This window comes from Oreochromis niloticus, linkage group LG15, assembly GCF_001858045.2.
Source record: "Oreochromis niloticus isolate F11D_XX linkage group LG15, O_niloticus_UMD_NMBU, whole genome shotgun sequence".
Taxonomy (NCBI): Eukaryota; Metazoa; Chordata; class Actinopteri; order Cichliformes; family Cichlidae; genus Oreochromis; species Oreochromis niloticus.
The window spans coordinates 22,102,076-22,127,884 of record NC_031980.2 but is presented as its reverse complement, the minus strand read 5'-3'; the positions used below and the strand labels follow the sequence as shown (position 1 = coordinate 22,127,884).

Here is a 25,809-nt window from a genome sequence, read left to right as displayed (position 1 = left end):
TTCACTCGCCTAGAACAGCGATATATTTCATCACGCTCGATTTGAGCTGATGAACGGTCGACCTCCGACGTTAGAGGCCACGATGATCCATCTGCATTCTGGGTACTTCTAGCTGTCATTATTGATCACTTCAAACAAGGAAAACACACCCGCTCCCTCCCTGTACGTTCACCCTCTGTGCTTTGTTAGTTTATTTAATCACTTAATGTTTAAAGAGTTGTTTCTGCTTTTTTTTTTCTTTATATCTGTTTATATGCTGTGCATAATGTGCATGTACAGTATATTTAGTATACTGTGTGTACTTAGTGCACTGACCATCTTTGCCTTGAGCAGTTCTGAGGCATAAATTGGTGATTACTGGGTCCATTTATAGCTTAGGGCTCCATGTGTCTTAAAAAGTCTGAGCTCAGAAAAGTAAAAATCTTGAACACATTTCAGGCGAATTCTGTTGTCATCGCAGGGTGAAACCTTTTAAAAATGTTTTGCTGCTGGTATGTAGGAGTGGAACTTTTTTCACTAGCAGTTCACTCTTCTACACACCTGCCTCACAGGTCTCAGTGCACTCTATAATCAGAAGGCAAACAGTACATTTGTGTGGCTCTACCTGAGAGTTATAAACCTAATTTAAAGAGCATCATCCCTACATTTTATACACAATAAGAAATTATACAATTCTCACTAAAACTGCATTCATGCTAAAAAAAATTTTTACGTCCCTTATACAGAATTTGGGACTTTGAGCTATAAAAAATTTAGCACACATGAAAAATACACTTTGGGGAGCTATACAAAAGTTGGAAATTTAATAGGTTATTTAACAGTAATCCTACTTAGGGTGCTTCAAAAAAAAAAAGTAGAGTGTGTGTCTGTGTGTGTCTGTGTGTGTGCAAAGATCTGTACACTCTGCACACTTCATCATGCTGAGCTGGAACATATTGCAGTTGTTCGACAAAAGCCAGAAGGAGGAAAGAAATTCAGGCTGAAATGCTGTAATCGTTACAATCGAGCCAAGTGAAAAATCTGTGTTGTGTGTTTGTCTGCATTTTGTGTGCATGTTTGAGTGGGACTTTACATGCATGTTACTTGTGCATGTTTGAATACAAACTTTGTAAGTATGCCTATGTGTGTGTTCTTCTACTCTAACTTGCACACAGAGGCTGCATAAACAGAAGCGAGCTTATGAGGAGGAAGGAGCACTTGTTAGCTTTCGAAGTCTCAGACAGCTGGCTCAACTCAGTACAACGATAACAACTCAACTGACCTCGACTTGGAGAGGGTCACCTGTTGGTTTCCTGGTGCAGGTGTATATAAACACAGAGGTCAAGTGAGGCCTGTAACTTTTGAATCAAGGTTGTTTTGTGTAAAAGCTGCATGAAATATTATTCATTTGTTCTAACATGCTGAAAAACTGCCAGGACATTTTTTGCATATTCAGTAATTAGTGAATAATTTTATCTTTGTGTTAACTGAAAAGCAGACCACTTCATGCCCTGAGACAATAGTTTGGATTCATTATCTCCTTGTTATTGATTGTTGGTTATATTTTTTTTGTTTAGGAGAAAGAATAAGTTGTTTTTATGAAATTATTGAAGAAAACTTGGGATCTCACAAACAAAGTTAAGCTAAATTGGCAATAGACTGCCTTGCTTGCATGATGTATCCTCCAGCTGTTATGAGTTTGCCAAGAAAGAGGAGGAAACAGTGGCTGTGTATACCAGGTCCCAATATAACAGGTAATATCACTGTAGAGTCCAAATGCATCAAACTTGATGTCCTCCAGAGTTCATTAGATCCCCGTCACACACTGTGACTCTGAAGTAGGAGCTTTAAAGGTTACAATACATTTTACATGTGGTAGCTAGAAGTCGCTTCACTTAAAAATATCACTACAGGTTGGAGTAACAGCTTGGGGTTGATTTCTGTGGAGGCGCGGCTTGCTCATTGCCAGCTGTTTCATCTCGTTTCAGCGCACCCCAGCACAGCAGTGTGAGAATTGAAAGGTGTTGGAAATCTGACGCTTTTGAGAATCTGATTAGTTCAACGTTTCGTGCACTCGGGCGTCTGCTCCGTCACCTGTGTTCATTTTCCTGTTGTTTACTTCTCCCTCTCCCCTGTTTATTAGTTAATTATTCATCTGATCTTGTTAATCGGTTCACTCAATTATTTGCTCATTCAATCCCTAACTCGCTCATTAGTTGATGCATGTTTATGATGTATGTGTTTAATCTGTCCATCAGCCTCTGCATGCTTTCTTTTTTTTTTTCCATCTCTGCTGAAAGTTATTAGTGAACTCTGCATGCTGCTTAGAGAACAGAAGCCCAGCAGCTCCAAACTGCAATAAAACTCCTCCTCAACTCGCGCGTGTGTGTAGGTGGGTGTTTACTGCAGAGTTTTACTTGTAATTATCAACAGCTCAGCAGGGGTGACTGATGGTGCTTTTGTGTGCGACTGTGCACAGGTTTTGGTCTTTGTGTGTCTGTGTGTGCCCGTGCATGGAGATGATGTTCGAGGGCTTCGGTGTGAAGCTGCATCCAGCTGTTTGTAAGATCATCAACAGTTTCCTCGCACTGCACGAGTCCAGGCAAGCAGAACATGGATTTTCTACTGAAAAAACTTTACAGCCACACTGAGAATGCATGAAATAATTAATAACTATTCTGATAATGATAAAAATATATAAAAAACTGACATACGAAGAAGAAAATCTGCTCTGTTGTCCTTCATTATAATATTTTCTGCTTTTGTGCCGAATTATAATGAATATGGTCAAATACTTGAATAGAGCAGTGATCTTTCTAATACAAAGTTACTGTTTAACTATTAGTTTTGGCTTCAAGCATTTAAGACTCATCACCAGTCTGAAACATAACAAAGGAATGACAAAAGGCTGTTAAGGGTGACCATTTCAAATAATATCTGGCCATGCTTAAAGTATAGGTACTTTTGACAACAACAAATATGTTGCACTTCACCTTAGGATTTGGAAAACGTGTTATAACAAATGCATTATTATGTAAAGCAGGGGTGTCAAACATAAGACCCAGGAACCAAAAGCAACCCGGCAAAGACTTGAACCTGGCTGATGGGACAGCTATCATAAATATAAATCTTGTGTTCTAATTTCATGACTTTTACATCTTTTCCTTCTTATAAAGAGTTTCCTCATGGCCATTCACACTGCACTAAAGTAACGCATAAACATTTAAGTGACAGAAACATTTCTTTTTTTCATTATTATAGAAATATCCAGGGGTTTTTAATAAAAAAAAATTAGTACATTTGTGTGAATTAACAAAAACTCTGTTTTATGATTACATTAGAGTCTGAACCATGAGCTACCAGAGCTTTCTCTGTAATTTTACATGTTTCTTACAATTTATGCCCAAACAGTTGTGGCGATAGATTTCTTACACTTACTGGAGCAGCATTTCTTTGTTATGCAGAAAAACAGAGATGTACTGTTGAAATAGCACTTCTACGTTTCCTGCTAAGATATCTGGGAAGTTAAATGTGCAGTTACATATCTTTACACTCTTATCTGCCCTACTCAAGATCAAAGTGGGACGTATGTGGCCAACAGTGTAAAATGATAAAACAACCTACCTCTGCAGAACAGCCACTTATAAAAGTTGCACATAAAACAGCTCTTTCTTGCACTCAGTGCACTCTTGCTGGGATGTTAGAACTGACACACAAAAGACATTGACCTCGTTTGGCCAATGTGACTACTCAGCGCCTATTATGGACATTATTAGCCAACGTATCAGGTAACGTCACATTTTTACTCCTGGTTTAGTTTCTATTTAGTTTCATGCAGTCAAAAGGAATATAGATTTAAAATTCTGGATAAAGAAATCCATAATTAGTCAAGAATGAGCAGAATTGGTAGGAAGAAAAAGTAGGAATAGTGTAGACTAAACCTCAAATGTAATATTTAGCTGTGTATTGAATCTTATGGCAGAGCACAGTGGTTCACATCAGTCTCTGAAGCAGCTTACGAGGTCATCCATTAGTCGAAAGGTCAGTAGTTTGATCTCCATCTTTGCTTGTCTGCATGTCAAAGTCTCCTCGGGCAAAATACTGAACCCGAAATTACCCCTAATGTTTCCATCGGTCTGTGTGTGTGAGAGAGCTAAAGTCCTTTAAGTGCACGTGTGACTGGGTGAATGCAACTAGAAGAAAAGAGCTCTAAAAAAAAGCTCTTTATAAATACCACTCCTCTAATTCATATATTAATTGTATGCTTAATGACTGGGAAATGGTGCAGTTATCAGGTGAAATTCAAAAGATTTCTGACCTGAAGTTACGATCCTTACACCTCCTCTGGATGCTGTGCACCTCATGACGTTCTGTGCTGAACTGTCAAACACACTATGCCTCCATTTTCTTCTCCTTTTTTCCGCCCATCTTTTACTTTAAAATTTAAAAAACCCCAACACACACAGAACACACATCTGCAGGGATCAGGCAGTATTGACTGTTCTCTGGGTCCAGCTCAATTTAGATATGGCCTGAAGCAGAAATGAGAGAAAATGGCGGAGAGAAGTAAAAGGGGAGAAGGAGATGGAGAAGGTAAGGAGAGGAGAAAATGATCTGAAAAAGAAGAGAAAAGGAGCTGCACGGCACAGGAGTAATGCACACACACACACACACACACACACAGCACAGGAGGACGACAAGTAGTGGATGTAACGGCAATCCTTCATGCGAGGAGTGGCAGTGACAGGATGGTTGACAGGCACTTACACCAGCCAATCGATGAAGATGGATCAATATGTGACTCGACCAATCAATGATTGCCGCAACCCCTGTGACACACACAAATCCACAAATCCACAAACACACACACACACACTATGCCATTATATGGCCCCATTCACATTGTGTAGGTAGATATTACATAAATTCTGCAGTTAACTATCAAATAATATCATAATTACCATATTTCAGAGCATGAAATTAAATTAATTTGTTTTTAATACTGATTGGTTACACTGGTGTGCAGGTCACAAGAAGGCCAGGCTGAACTGTACATTTATCGATGCGATCCTGTCGTCAGGTTTTCATTTTTCCATCCACAGATCAGCCAGAGTGTTGCGATCTTTTCCAGTCCTGGGTCATTATGTTCCAGCCCCTCACAGCGTGATGAACTATTTTATCTTGCATGCAAATTAATTATGTATAAGACCCTATTCCTGATTGGTTCCTCCATTTAGCTCCTGCTGAGCTCATCATTTTGATTGTCCATCCTTCATCTAGCCTTCCACCATGGCTGAATTGACCAGTGCCCCACTCCTGTGTTCCAATCAAGCACTGCACCTGTATAAAAGCTCAATCAAACTGTCACTCAGCTTGATCCTCCGGCTTATCCTTGTGTATTTCTGCACTTGGGTTAAGGAGGAATAGCCAAATAGATCACATCCTATGTAATCCTTTTTTTAAGCTCAAAGCTCTATACACATGCATAGAATTGCCTCCATCAGTGTGTGTGTGTGTGTGTGTGTGTGTGTGTGTGTGTGTGTGTGTGTGTGTGTGTGTGTGTGTGTGTGTGTTTTTCACGGGTAATTATGGTTCTTTTTTGTTCTTTTGTGAGAACCAACCAGAGAGTCTGACAAGTTTGAGAACTGAAAATAAACCATTTGTACCTGATATAAAAAGCATATGTATCCAAATGTAGTCCCACAAATTTTGGACCCACTGTAATCTACTACCAACGAGCGTTTTAGGTCATTTGATTCCCAAAGGTATGCTTTCTTGCATCCCCTTAAATCAAGTAAATTTGTCAAGTCAGTTTATTTCTATGGCACAATTAAACCCAACAACAGTGCTGCACAACAAGCAATTTAATTAACCTAGCCCAAAAGGAAAGAGTTATTTTTTATTGAATAATCACAATTAATCTTTTAGTAATGATTTCCCTTCTTCCTGTTTATAATCTTCCAAACCTCCAGATGGGTTTGGGGGTTCAGAAGATATAATCAGTTTTGGCTTAACTTGTAGTGTTGTGATGAGATTTAAGCAGCACTTTTATAGCTACAACGCTTTTCCTCAGCCTGCTTTATCCGAGAGACATGAAACACTAAAATAACACAATAGATGCAGCAGTGCAAAACACAACACCAACCACTGTGTGTTTCAGACCGGACTGCGTTTTTCATTTTCACCATCCAAGCCCAAAATATACGAGGACTTAAAAACTTTTTAATCTGCTTCCTCCTCTTCTTCTGCATCTCACCTTCACAGCTGAAAAGTGGATTTAAGAGGTGAAATCAATGAGACATCAGAGCTTCACTCAAATCCACCATCGGTCTATTTCAAGGTGCAGCTCTGCCTCATGTTTCAAACATGCAGCGTGTTTTTCTCATAATGTAAATCCCCGTAATTCTCTGCACTCATCAACAGAGCAAAAGATGCCAAAGAAAAGCAGCAGCGGGGATAAAAAAAAAAGGGCAGAATCCAAAAGCACCGAGGCTAAAGAAAAGTCAAACAAATCTAATCAGGTATCAGAGCAGATACACTTGTAATGTCGTCTGCTCGGTGATTGTTTCGACACACATTCATCTCAGAGGCAGAGCAGGACGGTTAGCTGAGACGCTAGCTGTGGTAAAGCTGCTTAGCATCACTGTCACTCCGCGCTGTTGTAGAGCACCGGGGTGCTTCGCAGCTCAGGTTCCACATCAGCAGATTACCCACAATACACCAAGGGGATTTCCTTGCCTCACAGAGAGCTTTCTGCTGTGGTCTGTGCTGTTCGTTAGACCCAGTGTAAACAGTGGCACACTTAGGAGGAGCCACTGGTGTTTTTTGACTGGGGAACATCCTGGACTGGAATTCAGGATAAAACTGGGGACATTGGAGGACACAGGAACCTGCCTCAAAATACTTTAAAACATGTGGTGCATATTAGCATCTTTGCTACTTAAAGCCTAATATTAGGTGGTTATGAATATAACTTATTCCATCCATCCATCCTCCCACTTATCCAATTCAGGGTCAGAATGGGGTTGGAGCCTTCCTAGCTGACAAAGGGCGAGAGGCGGGGTACCCTTTTAACCAATCCAGAAACCTAACCCCACTAACTGCATGTCTTTGCATATATAATTTAATATACAATAAAATTATGCAAATTGCTAATCTCTTGCAAATGAAATCTAACATTTATATCAATTATTACTCATTATTAAACCATCAAAGTTCTTCCATTCTTTATTTAGTAAATCTTTTTTCTGAGATGAAGGTGATTTTTTTGTATCTTAGTGAACAACGTTTGTGTTATTGATCCTCTGATAGTGCAAGGTCTTTTAGTTTGCCCGATCGTGCTTTGGGTACAACTGATCCAGTTGCCATGAAGTGTTTGAGAGTGCTATGAACTGCCCCCTCAAAACCTGTAACTGAGCCAGGATTCGATATTGAGAGAACTCATCTTTGCTCAGAATAACAAGTGGGCTTCAGACGCTTTTGTTTGAAGCCATGATTCCTAGAATCGCAATGCTGCACACAGTGAGCAAACAAATAGGTAGACTTTGGATGCAATCTGGTTTATCTGACTAAGACTGATGAACAAATAAAAATTACATCACCACCACACAAGCGTCAGTGGATGATCTCACATAAACATGTTAAATGATCAGAATCCTTTGGAAATGTTATGGTGACACAACCATATAAAAAACACACCCTAGATGGAAAGATAAGGAGCCAGGAGTAGGAAAAGGACTTCTCACCCTAGTACCATGTTTTTTTAACACACTGTGCGCCACCACTAAATGCAGTCTTAAGAGGCTGTGGTCACTTTACACGTTTCTGTGAAATGTAAGGTCTATAGCTCGGGTAAATATGACCTTTGGTAGATAAGGGCTATTCAGTCAATGCTTGGGCAATCACAGAAATTTGATTTCTGATAAAAAGTGCAGAATATTTAAATTTTATTTTGCATGTTTCTTTCAGCCTTAGGCGAAGATATAAAACATTTAGTATCTGCCATGTTTATCATGTGATAACAGCTGCATCATGTTAGAAACTATATTTATCTTGCCTTTGGAGACGCCACTGCAGAAAGTCAAATAACAATTATGTTATTAGTCATTCATGTGGGACAATATTAACATTCTAGCTGTCTTGCTGTGGCTGAGTTAGCTGAGGCACTGTATCGGTAAGGTGAGATGTCCACGCACAGCCTGATGAATACTAGAAGGTGAAATCCAACCCAACCACGGCCTACCATCCTACAGCCATCTGACAAGTAATTCGCAAGTATCTGTTGCAATGCCAGTGGACTTCAGAGGAGCTTCCTTCTTCAGGCTGTGAGGCTACTGAACTCATCCTCCACATTTCATCAAGAAAATCAGGTTTTTATAAATAAACTATATACTCATTCTTTTATACTTTTTTGGTTACCCAGCATAAAATGTACAACATCTGTAACTTTGCTTTGCAACCTAATGATTACAATAATTTAAATAACAAGTACTTGTTATTAATCTCTTCCACAGCATGTGTTTTATCCTGTCTTCCTTCTCTCACCCAACCGGCCGCCCCAACCCTGAGCCTGGTTCTGCTGGAGGTTTCTTCCTGTTAACAGGGAGTTTTTCCTTCCCACAGTCGCCAAAGTACTTGGGGGGATCATATAATTGTTGTGTTTGTCTCTGCATTATCTCTGTATCTATTATTGTATGGACCAGTGCAAAACTCATGCCAACAATAAAAACATCAGCTCTCTGTAAATGCGATTGATTGGTTGAAAGGATAATATTAAATCAACAAGAATACTGGCCAATACAGGCGTTTGATCACTTGTTGCATCTTTAGTTTTTTGTCAATTGACACACCACCAGACTTACATGAATGGCCAATAAATCTAACCAGTAGGCGGTTATTTGAAGGCCTGAAAGAAGACTGATGATATTATAGTCAAGTGCTTCCACTTTAAAAGTCTAGACATCTAATGTGTTGCAAATCACCAAATCTGTGTTTACTGGGAAGAAGCAAAGTAATGCAGTGGGTGGTGTTTTTACTTTTTGGAGGTCAGACCTGTATTTTTTTTCTCCACATCCAAGCATTTTCTTAGAACATCAGTATACAGAAAATGTGAGCCTCGAGGTTGTTTTATGTTTCTTCCATCTGCTTTTGATACCAGACTCTGATCATTCATCACCAGAGCAGGTAATCAAATAAGCAAGCTTGACAAGAGATAATAAAAATCATTTAGTGTCAGAGTTCAGAGGGATTTTTTCTTTGTGTATTTTCGAGGCTTGTGATCTGAGAAGGATGACAAGTGTTAGCGTGGGAGGCACCAGAGCTAATACAGTGATTAATGTTTAGCTGCTTGTTGTGATTCATGGAAATATGACTAAGTAGCTGACTGAGTGTGAAAGGACACTGACGCCAGTGTGCACATGTAACACACACGTTCACACGCACAGGCAGGGCAGTGCTGAACGACTGCATGATCTAGTTAGTAATAAGTGTTTGAGCATCACAGGGTCAAAATGCAATCAAATAATTAGTAAGTGACTGAATGGACTGTTGGGTTTTTTCTCCCTGCAGCACTGTCTGGTTGCAGGAGAGATGCCTCCATTTTGGAGCAGTAACAACAAAACACTGGAGCATTATCACATCTTCCACTGAGGCAAAACAAAGAAAATGACAAATTGTGTGCTATGCAGTGTGTGTTGTTCAGATGTGCTTCAGAGCACAGAAAGGATGATAGTTTTACACATTTTTAATGTTTTTACACCAGCTTCAATGTGGTTGCCTGTGAACCCACTTTAATACCATTATTTCTCCCTACGGCCTTGCCTGATAACTGACAGCACAGACAAATGAGTATAATGGAAATAGGAAGATAAACTAACAAAAAAGTAACCACCAAAGACGGTTTGTGTCAAGTCCATAACAGACAAGAGGGCAGTGACCAAATGGGTGAGTTGGAGGATGACCTTTTAAAGAGGAGGCTGTAACTCTTTCCAAGACAGCAGAGGGCTTGTCATAATACTGTATTTTCAATTTTTCAGATAACAAAATAAAGCAAACAAACAGGAGTTTGACCTAAAACACTTAAATCTTGTCTTGTGCAAAAATAAACCCAACAAATACCTTTGCAACAGTAAAAGTGTGTCCATAGTCAAAAATGGTCATAGTTTAACAGCAAAACTGCAATGTAAGTATAATGCAGCATTTCTGCATTCAAAAGTGCTTTCAGACACTTTTTGTTGCCTGCATGTTGAACTTAACTGCCAAACAATCAGCCCTTCGGCATTTTCTGTTTCTATGTTTTGTTCTAATTAATAAAAAAGATCATGTATGAAAAATCTAAAACAAGCTGCTCCATGTGAGAAAAACTAAAGGAAAGGATATTCAACAGACAGCCAAACAATGTTTCCAACATTCTTTCAACCACATGGTGAGGTCATTTAATCTAAAAAGCATCTGCTATGTAAAAAAAAAAAAAAAATACTGGTTAAAAAAAAAGAAAACATGAACATGAACCTGTGCGGCACGTCCAGTCATGAAATTTCCTCACTAATAAATATTCCAGAGTTCCACACACTTTTAGTGGTGTTTTAGCAAAGTGGAAGTGATTGGGAACGGCAGGAACTCAGCAGGGTCAGTGGATACTGAGGTGCATAGTGTGCAGGTGTCGCCAACCTTCTGCAGATTCAACCACTACAGGCCTCCAAACATCATGTGCCCTTCACATTAGCTCAAGAACAGTGTGCAGAGAGCTTCATGGCTTCTCCATCTGGCAATCTGATGGATGACTCTGGGTTTAGCGGTTGCCAGGAGAACGGTCTGATTATGTAAAGTTTGGTGGATTATGGCGTGGGGTTGTTTTTCAGGCCCCTTAGTTCCAGTGAAAGTAACTCTTAATCACTCTTAATGGTTCAGCATATCAGCACATTTTGAACCATTTCATGCTCCCAACTTTGCAGGAAAAATTTGGGGATGGAAACCTTCCTGTTCCAACATGACTGCCCACCAGTGTAAAAAGCAAAGTCCACAAGGAAATAGATGAGCGACTTTGGTGTGGAAGAACATTACTGGCCTGCAGAAAATCCTGACCTCAACCCGACAGAACACTTTTGGGATGAATTAGAGTGGAGACTGAAGACAAGCTTTCTCGTCCAACATCAGTGTCTAACCTCACAAATCTACTCCTAGAAGAATGGCAAAAATTCCCATAAACACACCCCCAAACTCTTCCCAGAAGAGTTAAAGCTGCAAAGGGTGGGCCGAAATCATATTAAACCCTATGAATTATGAATGGGATGCTACTTCAGCTCAAATGAGTGTGAAGGCATACGAGCGAATAGTTTTGACAAATAGTGTATAAAAGTGGAGTCAGTGGAACAAAATGTGTAAAATATATCTATGCATATTTTCTGCATTTAAAGATAGTGAGACAGTATATACAGATGATATTTCTCCCTATGGCATGTTGATAAAAGTGCTTTCGATATTTCTTCAATACATAAAAGTTTGTTTTTTAACAACTTGCCTTGCACTGAACATCACTTTTTGTTGTCTACTCACGCATTAAAACATTTTTCTTACACACTTCCTGTTGCCATATCAACCTATTGTGTATAACTGTAGGACATGTTTCCTCCCTGTACTGTATCAGCCCATTGTCTCCCTACTTGGATCTAATCCCTGCAGCGAAGCGGCTGTTGGGCTTATAGACTGTCTGCCGGAGAGCAGACAGAGGGAGGTTCCCCTGTTCACCGAGATAATAGCAGAGCACTGAAGTGGAGTGGTTTATACACACACGCACACACACCCCAACACATACACAGCTTCCTCAGCTCTGCATGTGGCAATTATCTCTCCTCTCAGCAGCTTGTGGCATCTCCCCCCATCTCCCCTATAGTCTCCTCCTCTACCACTTCCCCTTCTCTCCCTTCCCTAATCTCCACTTGACTTTTCTTCCTCCTCTTTCTCTTATCACCTTCTCTCTTCTATCTCCCCATCTTTGCTTAAGCTGTTTGTAGCTCTACTCTCATTCCTTTCCTCTCACATACACTCCACTGTTCCACCGTCAAACACGAGATAGAGACAGAAGCACTCCTCCCCATACGCAGTAACAACCTGGACATCCTGCCTTCCCTTCCAAAATACAAATAAATAAATACACAAAACACTGCTTCAAAAGAAATTGCTTTCCACACCTCTCTGGGCCCCCTACCAACCCGAACACCACTGTTCTTAATGCAGTGACGCTGCAACGCACAGACACAAACAACAAACAGCTTGAGGATCAATGTGAGATTCATACAGCTGCAAAATTAATGTATAAAATATACTAACCACACATGTCTGAAGGGACACACTGTAGCCCAGAGTTGCCTTCAGTAGAGCTGGCTGTTTAATCAGATTTTAACTTCAATTATAATTTTGGCTTTTAGTGATTATGAAAATAAGATAACAGGAATGAAACAATTACCTTTATGCAACTGTTTTGTGACCTCTTTCTGTTTTGTTTTTGCTAAAAACCTTATAAATAAAGAACACAGCTTCCCTTTTTTAAACCTCGAGGATGAAGAAGCTCGTGGTTGCAAGGGTGTCGATTTGGGCATAAGTCAGCTGCCTCCTTGGCCTCTTGTTACCCCGTCTGCATCTGCAGACATCCTGCTGCAGAGATCAGCAGGTATAGCTGGGCCTACCAAGGCAGACTTTGGTTAAAGATTGAACTGAATCAGCCACCACATTTTTCATTTATTTAGTTTTTAATAAATTCTGTGAGCTCATGATTAATAATGTTAAATACTCAAGATCATGAAATAATTGTCACTCTGCTTTTTGCCTTCGGGTTAATTTAAGATGAGGGCTAATTGAGTAGCCTTAGTTTTCAGTGCTAGTCTTTAGCATTGTTGGTAAAAGCAGCCCAACCTCAAAAATACTTTTCAGCTCAATGTTATTTATATACGCCAAATTACAACAACTGTTGCCTCACGGCACTTTATCCTGTGCGGTAAAGACCTTACAATAATACAGATAAAACCCCAACAATCAGACGACCGCCTCTGAGCAAGAACTTGGTGACAACGGGAAGGAAAAACACCCTTTTACCATAAAAAAAACTCCACCAGAATCAGGCTCAGGGAGGAGCAGCCATCTGCTGCAACCAGCTGGGGATTTCAGGCCTAATATGTAAATGATCCTTTCAGAGCTTCCCTATTAGTTGTACTTAAATATTTGGCATTGTCCATTTTAGGGCAACAGGTAGCTGGAGCATTTCTGCACTGTCATGGGGTAAGAGGTGGGATACTTACAAGCACCCGGATTTTAACCCAGGACCTTTTCACTGTGAGGCAACAGTGCTACCCACTCCATCACCTTGCAATCATATATTAAGTAATCATCTATTATAGTTTAGCAACTGCATCTCTCTTGTCGATACACTTACCTCCTGTATACACAAACTCAGAAATAGTACAATTTCCACCTGCACTGCATTCATCTCTGTGGTCGCAGCCACAGTCTTACCATCAGGGGTTATGGATCTTATAGATTTCCAGATCTCTTGCAGCCTGCAGGCTATATGGAACCTAGCATCTTCAGGTCAAAAGCTTGCTTCTCTAATCTTTAGCTTATCCTTGCCCCACTGGGAAAATAACAGACCTGAAGCCGCTTCACTAAACCTGCTGTGTTTTCGCTTCTGGTGCTTTCCTTTAGAGTGGTAATCTAAAAATTCTTCTTGGTTTTGTGTCTTTCTATTTAGCTTTCAAGGTTCATTGCTGAGTTGCTTCTTTACTACCTTTGCTAGAGAGATGGCCTGGCAGTCAATTTCCTTGGACTTGGTTTCTTTAGATGGGGCCACTGATTTTCAGCATAAGCAGCACTATTTCTGAACACATAAATATGTTCACTAGACAAAATGGAAATGCTTTGCTTGTCTGATTTGGATTTTTTTTACATTTCTGCACATGGCAGTAATGGGAACAGGCACACATCACCATGGTATCAAAACGTCCAAGTTGTTAAGCCTGTACTTATTTTTGTGAAAGGTGAGAACAGAAAATTTTTGGCATTGAATCAAACAACTAAGATAAGGTTAACATTCAAACACGGCACACAGTTCCCAGCTGCATCATTCCCATATCCGTTTGTCTTGTCTTATCCAATTTCCTTTCCACCAGCCCTCACACCACCTTTAATTTAAGCCAAATAGTTCCTCTTGGGAACCCTGCCAAAGTGTAGGAAGTACCTCCATGACTCTGCAGTAGAAAAGAAGGTGTTTCTAAGAATACTGAAGCTCGGTAGCTACAGTCAAAGATTTCACTGCAGTTTTTCTTCTTTTTTCCAATCCTAAAAGAGGATGAGGCGCCTTCATTTTCCCCTGCCAAGTGCTCCTGAGATCTACAGCTACAAGGTAACTGAGTTAACAGATAATCACATAACAGCAACCCCCTCCCCATCCACACACATGCGTACAGACAGACACGCACACTTCATCGCTGTCCTATATGAGATAAATGAGCACCATCAGCCCCCTACCTCCCTGCTAACAGATTAATGTGTAAGCGTATCCCTGGTCCCCCCCCCTCCCACACATCCTTCTCACTTTTCTAACACGCACACACACACACACACAATGAGACACACAACTCACACATTTCTCAGTCGCCTTATGTCAGCTCGACAGTGAATTTCCCTCCTCCGGTAGCACAGCAGATGATGCAAAACGATCGGCACAATGTGCACTTACGCACATTAGCGTGCACATATGGATAAACACTCAGAAATACTCACACTTGTGCACAGACACACACGCACACACAGTCAGTGTTAGAAGCAGCAGACAAGCTATGACTGAGTCAGACATCAATCTCCTCATCACACGTCAAAACACATCCACACACAGTGATGTACATGCCGGCGACGCTAACAGATTATAGCCTGTGAAGTTGTAACCTGCTGTGCTCATCACCATCAGCCACAGCAGCAGCAACCAATCAGGACATGACCATGTTCAGCACGACTGCCAAAACCAACAGTCACCCAACAAACACCCACATGCAGCTTGCTCTCAGGGAGCTGGGTCACCATGAGCTGCCTGGTAACCTTTAATCACACAGCAAACACTGGCTCACATCCACATGTGCAAAACAGGACAACGGATCTTCAAGCTGGACGTTTACTTCATATACTTCAGTTTGAACCACTATAGTAAAAAAAATCATGGAAAAAATGAAAAGGATTGCCATCTGTAATCATGTTTTGTGGTATGGGACATCAATGCCCCTCCATGAGCAGCACCAAAACCCTCAGAGAGAACAGAACTGGGATGAAGATGGGTTGCAAAGCAGCTTGTAGATACACTTTAAGCAAGCTGAAGGAGCTTAAACTGCATAAAGAATGTCTGAAGAAAGTAGCATGTTGAACATTTGTCAACTGGATGCATTGCAGGGCATGACCTAAAGCTACACTCAAATCCATTATCTATCATGAAACTAAATAAAGCAAGTTTTCCCCTATGTTTGAAGTATCCATGTCATTGAGGTCAAAGAAGAAAAAAGAAAAAAACGGATAGCAAAAACCTATAAATCTATATATAAACTGTTAAAAAAATCCTTTCCACTCCATTTTTCATGTTATGTTCCCACAGCTTCTGTTATTCCCTGATTTAATTTAAGATCTAAGATATATTGCACAACTCAGGTGGATCCAGTGCATCTCACTGCCTCTTAGAGACTCCTGAAAAACTTTTAAACTTACTGTTTTGATCTCAAATGAAGACAGATTCAACATCGGCATGGCTTTTTTTTCTTCGCTTAATATTCTTTCAGTCAGTCAGAAAGAGATTTTGCACTATTTTTTTATCACAAGAGAAAGTTTGCAAACTAGATGCAATGCTGGTTCTGCTTTGAAATCATGGAGCAAACAGACCACCCAGTGTGTGGGTTAATCATTAGAAACTACGTCGGGTGGATAAACTTTGCTCCCAGACTTTCTAGACACATCAATTATGGCCGGGTGAGAAAAACCCAGGAAACAAAACTCAAAAAATAAAAAATTGTAAAAAAAAAAAAAAAAAAAAAATTATATATCAAAGCAAAGACGTGGCTTTGTTGTTGAAAGCCTAATAGAAACAGTATCTCAGCAAAAAAGCCGTGTTTGTGTATCCTACACGATCTCAACCAACAACACTGGACCTCTGAACGTCTTCCACAAGTGCCTGGAAGTTTTTATCTCCTGAAATATACAAGTAGGGAGCTGCTGTCAATGCAGCAAGCTCCTTATCTTCCTGCTGAGCGTCTTTCCAACAGAGGAAGACGGCGCTCTGCTAAGAGGATTTCTATTTTGGTTTAATTTAATTTCTTAGCGGACAGGCGGATTGTAATTTGGTGGTTTCTCTATGAAAACGTGTTGGTTCCATAATCTAAATTTGTTTTAGTACAGATAGGGGATTCATTACGAACTCCAGGAGTTGCTGCTGTGTTCCTCTTTAATTCGGTGCGTGCACGCTTATGTGCGCACACATACCTGTAATACTAAGAGCTGATCTGTGGTGTTGTGTGTTTGTTGATGTGTTTGTTTATGCCTGCAGGCAACAGGAGTTTGTTTTGTGTGTTGTGATAAGCTCTCCTTTTATGCAGGGATGCAAACTTGTGATAGATTTATACATAACTCTGTAGAGTCTGTCTGTAATAAATATATTCCTCCAGAGGTTTGTCTTTCAGGTGCTGCAGAAACATTTTGCTACAAAGAATCTGCACTTTCTCAAGCTCGTCTGCCGTCTTTAACACAACACGCATGTTGTATTGTGTCAGACTTCTCTGTATGTTGTCATTTATATTTGTGCATGTTCGTTTTATATACTGCACTGTGTTTTTTGTACCTGTAGTGTCGAGTGTCTCTCAGGGCTCGATCACTGGGGATGCGTTCACTTTCTCTCTGGTTGAAAGCGTACAGAGTGTACGGGTCGTCTCCGGGCTTCCAGCGCCGAGCGCTCAGGTAACTCCGCTCATCAAAGCCCTCCAACATGTCCTCCCACTCTGCATCTGAAATCTGGAAATCAGTCAAAGCCGTTAAAAAGAGAACTAATGATCACATGTAAAAAAGAAATGCACTCTCATCATATTTGATGCGGTATAACAGAAGACAGAAGATGCAGTTTCTGTTTGTTAAATCAAAATGTTAAATAAATCAGTTTGCTCTGTTTTATTTCAGTTCTATCAGCCTAGGTGCTGAAAATGAAGCCAACAAGAAGTTTAAAAACGGTCACTTGAGACAGACTGCAAAAGTGAGTCAATCCCCTGAGGTACCCATGCTAAAACATCCAACTTAGACCATGAAAAAAATATGTTTTAATGTGGCATAAAAAATGTTTCTTGTCTTTAGAGCCCATCGCTCCTTTTTTAACAACTGTATTAGGACTAAGCTTTTTTTCTTAATTCACTCATGTAGGATTTTTCTGAGCCTTAATGTGAGTGTTTTGACTGACACGTGTAGCTGCTAGCTGTCTGCTGGGCCTTACCTTTGTTAATTTAAGTCACTAACTGAAGCTCTGGTCTTTGTGCTTTTGACTTTTTGATGGATTTATGTGATAAATATGGTTGCCGTGTGGTACAGCCCTTCCAACAAGTTTGTGCTTCAGTTTTGGTGAATGGGAGTCTAGCACTGTATTAGTCTGACATATTAATTAGTGGACAGGTGTGTCTTTGCGCTCCACCCACAAAGTACATGGATTTTTATGGATGCTGTATTTAGCTAATGACTCTATTCTATTGTCTTAAAATGGTCATTTCTGGTTCCTTAACAATCTACATGGTGCAGTAGAAACCAGTTAGCTTGCAGTGGGCAAATGCATGAGGCAGTCAACACAATGAAAAGATCTACCATGTGTTCAAAATCATCTTTGACATATAAGAAAAGAGACGACGTAGTCTTAAAAAAAAAGAAAAGCATCAGGTTCTATTCACAGTTATCCTTTTCTATTTTATCAGTCATCAGAACATTTGAACTAGAGAACGTGGGATTCATTCACACATGTTCTTTGCTGTTCACAGCAGAGGGCTTTTTAAAAGCATCTGAAGAGCTTTTAGGGGTCATTTTATTTAAGGGAGATTCAGAGAGCTTTTCAGTTCCTGCTTTTTGGTATTTAACAAGATGAAGGCCGGGCTTCAGTTTTTCATCCTCTTTGCTCCCTGCTTATTTTGTGACTAAATGCTGCATTTTTGTCTCTCGGCAGCTTGTTTGATTTGTACTTTGATGTCGTAATTCTTTATTATGTGATGCTCTAAATCTGAACTATGCAAACAAACAACATGGAAAAGGGGCACACCACTTTTCCTCTTCTTTTTACAGACACTTAAGGGCCAGTGTTGGTCAAGTTACTTGAAAAAAGTAATCAGTTACTAATTACTGATTACTTCCCCCAAAAAGTAATCCCGTTACTTTACTGATTACTTATTTTCAAAAGTAATCAATTACTTAGTTACTTAGTTACTTTTTAAAAACACGATTTACAACCTGAATAGGTGATAAAGCGATTCACTTTTTCTGCATAATCCATCATACAAAATGTAATCAAATGGAAAAGTCTCTTTTTAAAACTTGTTTTATTAGTTTTAATCTTTTAACTTTATGCATCAAGCAAAAATTAAATTATATGCAACATTCTCTGACTGGAAGAAATTTGTTTAACATTTAAACCTATTTTCTGCACATTCCAGCACATAAAATAAAATATTTTTTTGTGTTTACACTCACTCTTTCAAATAGATGCAAGTAAAACACAGCAGAAAATAAATAAAATCAAAGACTAGCGGTCCTGTTGCTCTATTTTCACCTGTAAAGCAGGACTGGGGTAGGCGGAGGAGGTTTACCCTGGTGCAGGTGTGCTGCAGCGGTCAGTGGAAGAATCCGCGAGTTTCTCTGTGAATTTCACATTACGTCGTAGTACACTCGGTGCTTGCTTGGAAGTTTAGGGGTTTTTTCGCTGTAAAAAGAAGTTTTCTTCCCACGCACAACGGACACTAATGTTTTTGTCACTTTTTATGGAATCAAACTCAAAATAAGGTCAGTACTTCCACGCTTTAAACGCTGCATGCTACACTCTGTCCCGCACTCGATATATTATGATCTGCAGACAGCTGCTGTCACGAACGTCGCACTCGCTTACGTCACTGTCATGAGACGTTCTCGCAAAAAATCACGGTTTTAGTAACGCAGCGTTCCTACGTGAAAGTAACGGTAATCTAATTACCGTTTTTGCAATAGTAATCCCTTACATTACTCGTTACTTGAAAAAAGTAATCAGAAGTAACGCGTTACTGCCCATCTCTGTTAAGGGCACAAATCAGCCAAATACACCTCTAAATAACAGCTTTTCACACATAGTGCCTGCATGTTATTGCATTGTTGCACTGCTGCCAACACTGTGAAAAGCCCAGTGTGGATGTAGCTTGTTAGCCAGTCAACAGATCAATGAGGCAATTAGTCATCAAGTCAGTCATCCAGCATGATGATCAATTAAATGTGTCAATGCAGTATTGCATAAAAAAAAAGAGAGGCCCCAGTCACACAGGCCAAGACACATGTCAGCAACCGTGTGGCAACCACTGACCACGAGGGAAAAATGTACATTCCCCCACCAGTTGGCAAGTGGTTACTGTAAGGTCACGGGTATACAGTGCAGAGGTATGCAGTGCAGTTTACCTGCAAACACTGCAAACTGTGAAAAGTGTGACAAACTGTTTGCCTTCAAAGTAAAGAATGCAATAAGGCACAACTTTTACTTTGAAGGTGAGCGTTCCTAGTTCCTGGTTTGCCTCACAAGTTGGTAATTAGTAGTGGAAGTATCACTACAATTCAGAGAGTACATTATGAGTGTGGTGCAGTACACTCTTTGTGAGAGCCAGCAACCACTTGCCAGCTCGTTGGGGATTATACATTTTTTCCATAGCAATCGGAGGTCGCCAGGGGATCATCAACTGGTCTCTAGACCTATGGTACTGAAAGCCTAGTGATCGTTACTGGTGGTTACAGGGAATATTATCAGTCTTCTAACTTACACCAAAGTAAAATTAGCATTAGGCTGGCGTAAAAATGAGCTGAATTCACTGCTCTGAAACACTGAGTATGTCCAAAGCAGGCAGGACATGACAACTTTCAAATTGGCTCCAACAGATATGTTTAGGAGTAAAATCACAAAGTGTGCTGGAGATACAGAATATTATTTGTCTCTTTGTGTTTAAGATCATTTTGGCCAAAAGAGAGGCGGGTGTTAATGATGCTACAACTATAACCCCTCCAAAATCCTTTAAACACTATAACATTATGACTCTGCAATTCAGCTCACAGACGTTTCAGTTTTTCGCACGTTTACTATAAAATATGCAAAGAAACAATGTTTGATGCCCTTGTGGGTTTTAAGGGCTTTAAGAAAGAAGGGAAAACAAAAACAAAAGAAAAAAAATCATCTGGTACACCATTACTTTGTAATTCTGGTACACCATGCAAGAATGATGCAAGTTTTTTAACCTTCAAAAACACTGGCATCAACTCATATCAGTAATGTATGAAAATCATATGCAGAGACTTTGAAAAAAGCTACTTGAGATACAGTAGGTAATCCATCTTGCCTGTAGATTTTTGTCACTTACTACTAAGTGGTAATGAACATGCATTCAATTCATTTTGACATCTGAGAATTGATGGCTGGCTGCTGAACTGTTCTGCATTCATGATTTTGGTGGTTGGAAAATGCCCCCCTTCCCACCTCCCAGAGGGCATAGAAAGAGCATGGAATAAATCTGTGAATATAATACAGAAAATTTAGACATTTCTTGCATAGAAATGTTCTTTTTTTTTAATGACTAGAGAAGCTTTTAAAAAACACTTTTCAACTGCAGTACCACAAAACAACAGTTTTAAAGTAAAATTAGGGCGAAAAAATGTTCTGGAAGCAAACTTTAAAACTTTTACAACACATTGGAAAGTAGACATGAACAATGTAAAGCATATGTAGTTTGCAGTTGATGGGCTAGATGATGCAAAAACAACCATATGGCCCTTCAACATACTAGTAAGGAAGCAAATTGTCAGTGTAAGTCACCAAAAACAAACTTTATGTTATTCATCACAAGTAACAGAGACAGTGTTGCACAAAGGAAACAACCAACTCTGCAGAAATCTTTGTCTCCAGAAAATACAAACATTATAAAATAAGATATAAAATGTTAATGTAGCTCATAAATCCCAATCAGCTCCTGAACAGCTGGTGGTGAAAAAACACAAGGTGGCAATGACTTTAAAAAATTTAAAAAAAAAGCTACAGCTGCACTTTCTGTCTGTCAGAGCTCTGCTTGGAGTGTGTGTGGAGTTTAAAAGGGAGTATATATCATTTATGAGACAGTACAGATGCCTGCATGCAGGAAGGAGTGTGTGTGTCGTTTGGGTGACTGAGAAACAGATTTACCAGTCGTGTGTGTGTGTGTGTGTGTGTGTGTGTGTGTGTGTGTGTGTGTGTATTTCACTTGATAAAGAGAAAGTGTGAGTTTCATCTTTGGGTAATGCATGAGAAAGACAGAGCGAGGAGTAGTTTCTTTGAGGGTGAGAGATATAATGAATGTATATTATTACTCTCTCTCTCTCTCTCTCTCTCTCTCTCTCGCCACATCATAAACATAACACAGGAGCTTCAGCAAAATCCCCGGAGGCCATACTTTTTCTCAACGACCATACACCCCAGCATGTAGTGGAGATGAATGGACACACACACACACACACACACACACACACACACACACACACACACTCGCAGGGTCACAGCGTTGATGGTGTGTGTAACAGAACAACATTTACGGTGAAGCAGCTGCCTGGATGGAGTGATGTGGAAAACGAATCATCTTTTTTTTTGTCCTCCTTCTCCTCCTCCTCCTCCTCTTCTCATTATTCAGCCATACGACTTGCTGATGCGACACATTGTCTAAATGGGGCCATTAGAGGGCTGGGAGTCAGACTCTTTGAATGTGTGTATGTGAATGTGTAAGGATGTGTTAGTGGTACTTCCCCTGGTGGCTTTAACAGCAAAGCATGAGGAGAGGAGAGGAGAGGAGAGGAGGAGGTGGAGAAGATATTGGAGTAGAGAAAAGATGGGGAGTGGATGAGAGAGGGAAAGAAAAGATATTGGAGGACAAAAGAAGAGAAAAAAATAAAGATAGTAAAGACAAAAAGAGGGCTAGAATAACACAAGAGAAAGAAAAAAGATTCAGAGGAAGAAAAAACAGGTAGAGGGAAAGAAAGGGAGAAAGTGGAAGACAGATTGAGGCTGAGCACAAAAAGAAATTAGAAAATGAGAGCAGTCTAGAGAAAGAAAATCAAGATTTGAACAATGGAAATGACATAATTGTAGCCTGGAAGAAGAATTAAGAGCAGTTGGAAATCAAACAACTGTAGCAAGAAAGAAATAGATTAAAGAAGAGAGAAATAAAAAAAGAAAGTCATGAAAACTAACTACAAAAGAAGGGAAAGAGGGAAGAGTGAGGAGAAATAAAGAAATGTTTCAACATTCAATGCTCGTCCAAATCCAGCAGTTTAAGTTGTGCCTCTGTAACTTATTAGCACTGAGAAAGAGATCGGCACTGTACCTGTAAGGTTACAGTTAGAGGAAGATGAACAGGTGAAGAAAAAACAAATAAGAGAAAGAGAGAGTGTGCAAGGTGAAATGAAAAAGGGGGGGGACAAGTGGGAAGATAAAAACAAAAAAGATTTTTAAAAAGGAAAATGAGAAAAGGAGATGAGAAAAATGAGGCATAAAAATGGTAAATAACAGACAAAAAGTAGGAGATATAAAGTGAAGACAAATAAGAAAACGATAAGAGCCAGACACATAGATAAGCAAGTTAGAAAACAGGAAAATGGGAACAGGAGAATATTGAAAATGGTGTAGGGAGGTGGGGGAAAAAGCAAAAGTACTGAAGGGCAAGAGGAAACAGAAGTAGCGGGAAAGGAAATGAGGATACGAATGTGAAAAAGAAGTGGACAAAGTAAGAAAAAAGGAACAAGGGCAGGCTGTGATTAAGCTTCTCTGGGTTTCACACACACACACACACACACACACACACCTGCGGCCTTCTCGCCTCTGTAGGATTTGTTTGTGTCTTGTCTCGCTAGAAGCTCAGGAGTGGCTGCGTTCAAGGTCCCCTGGATTCTATCCTATTTACAAGACACATACCCGCACAGGCGCACACCCATACACACACACAGCTTGTCTTCCTAATGCACCGTGGCATCCTCTCAATGCCTCTCACGGTCGCTTACATGAACACAGACATTCAATTAACAAACCTGAGGCACGAATCGCTGGACAAACAATGTGTGGTTCTACGAGTGTGTGTGTGTGTGTCTGAGTGTCGAGCCAAGCCACCAAGGAACCTATTAATTCATCCAGACTAGACAGACAGATACATTTAGAATCATAATGAGAAAGCTGAAGCCTGAGCCCCACACACATGCACACGCACACACCGGGGTGTCACGGTCATTGCGTACTTTCTGACAGCTCACAGTGGAGAAAGGCAGCCAGGGTAAAGAGAGAAATGGAGAGGTGTGTGAAGGAAAAGAAGAAGATAGCAAAAGGTAACCTGTATATTAAAAATCTGGTCCTGTAATGGGAGATTATTGATTTGGATCCCTCTGACCACTTTGAAAGATCCAGTCAAAGAAATTAAAAGAGCAAAACTCCCCTTCAAACAAGTTATCACAATCAGCTGCTTTTTTTTTTTTTTTTTAACAAGCTTAGAGGCAATCCATTACACTTTTCCACATTTTCACAGGCTTCAGACGTCTTTGACCGGTGTGTTTCAGACAGTTTTTTCTACCCTTAGCTCTGTATGATACCATTAGGATTAGGGCCAGCTATCTATATCTATGAAGCCTCACCCACCTGCTGTTCAAAACTCCCGTTTGTGCATTTTGTGAGAGGCAGCCAGTTACCAAAAACTAAAGCAGGTTGTTTCAGACAAGGGATAAACTGACAGACTGCTCAAAGTCACAGTACTTAATAAATAAGAATAACTTTTGACTGTGAATCCAGGAGTCCATAGTTTTATTCTTACGATCATAAGAGGCCTACTAGTGATATTGATAGTATCTATCTACACACAAATAGAAAAAGATAAAATACAAATAATACATATAAATAAGTGAAGACAAAATTTGCGTATGAGGTAGATATATGTGTAAAGGAGCTATGAGCTCCATATGCAAGATGACCTGATATGCAAAAATTACTGTTCGATAGGTCAGCTGTTAAGGAGTCTGATAACAGTGGGGAAGAAGTAGTTGTTGAGTCAGGATGTTCTGGATTTCACACTTCTAAACCTTCATCCCAAGGGCAGAAGAGTGAACAGCCCATGTTGGGGGTGTGTGGGGTCTTTGAGGATGGAGACAGCTCTCCTTTGGACTCTGCGATGGTAGATGCTCTGCAGAGAGGGCAGCGGAGTCCTGATGATCTTCTCCGCAGTTGTTATCACTCTCTGCAGGCGTTTGCGGTCCATAGCCGTAGTGTTGCCGTACCATGCAGTGATGCAGCTGGTCAATGTGCTCTCCACAATGCAGCTGTAGAACCTGCTGAGGATCTTGGCTGACATACCGAATTTCCTCAGCCTCCTCAGGAAGTACAGCCACTGTTGAGCCTTCTTGACCAGCTGTGTGGTGTTCAGTGACCAGGTGAGGTCCTCACTGATGTGGACGCCCAAGTATCTAAAACTACTCACCCTGTCCACTTCAACCTCCCGCATAGCAACAGATGGCATGAAATCATCACATCTACACATCTGACATCAGAGGCTATTACCTCATTTATATCAGACCCACTTTCTAACAACATCATGTATAATCAAACAAGAAATTGTTAATCGTTAACTTATATCGCTGTCTGACCTCATAAGGGATTTTTTTTTGTCTGTTCATGTGTTCAGAGTATAGTCTTTGGTGATGCTGGGTTTTTGGTGGCCAGAAAACTTTAAATATACTGCCAAGGCTGTGATCAGAGTTTGGAAATTAGTGAGGTCCATTTTTTCTCATAATGTATTATATTTAAGGTATAGCACTAGAAAAGGCTACAATATTGCAGCAACAACTCCTAGTGTTGAAAAAAGGGTAAATGGTTTTATCTATCTATATTTAAAAAAAGCTGTGAATGTATTGCTATGTATGAAAAAAGCTATGTGTAAAAAAAAAATGGAACGGGTGAGTTGTGTGTATAGAACAATAAAAAATACAACAAAACAAACTGCAGAATCATTAATTCAGTTGAAATAAAATAGCAGGAGGGGGAAAGTTACTTACTCGATGACTCTGGCCCTACTGTGCCTCTGATTCACCCTTCATGCCTAAACCAGCCAATTATCATTTATCATGAGTCATGCGGCAACACAACCCCCTGAACTCAACCCAATCAGAGGCACAGTAGGCCGGGCCATAACTTTGCTAAAAAGTCTCCACAGGAATTCTAAGTAAAAGCCATCTGGCGCATCACACAGTGATTTGTGCCAATTTTCACTCTTAAAAAAAAAAAAAAAAAAGGCCTCAGTGACCTCACTTCATAGTTGGTTCATAGCCGTGCCAATCCCACGCCCAGATGAATAGTGAAGGTTGTGTCAATAAGGGCGTCTGACATTAAATTTTTGTCATATCAACATGCAGATCAGAAAAGGTCCAAATCCATATAACTGGTGTGGTGATCACTACAAAGCATGCTGCCAAAAGACAGGGAAAAAAAATTGTATCGCAAGCAGCTACTAGCTACAGCCACTTGTTTTGGTATCCACCTGTCAGTCAAAGGAGCCACAGTGATCC

General features: G+C 40.1%; 1 protein-coding gene across 2 annotated transcripts in view; it reads right to left on the bottom strand.

Moving 5' to 3' along the window:
• Positions 1-25,809, bottom strand: part of galnt14 (UDP-N-acetyl-alpha-D-galactosamine:polypeptide N-acetylgalactosaminyltransferase 14 (GalNAc-T14)) — a 198,141-nt gene that overhangs the window by 140,911 nt on the left and 31,421 nt on the right. For both annotated transcript variants that reach the window (XM_025898707.1, XM_005452386.4), the window contains exon 2: positions 16,841-17,010. In XM_025898707.1, coding sequence (XP_025754492.1) covers positions 16,841-17,010 — 170 coding nt within the window. The remainder of the gene's footprint in view (positions 1-16,840; positions 17,011-25,809) is intronic.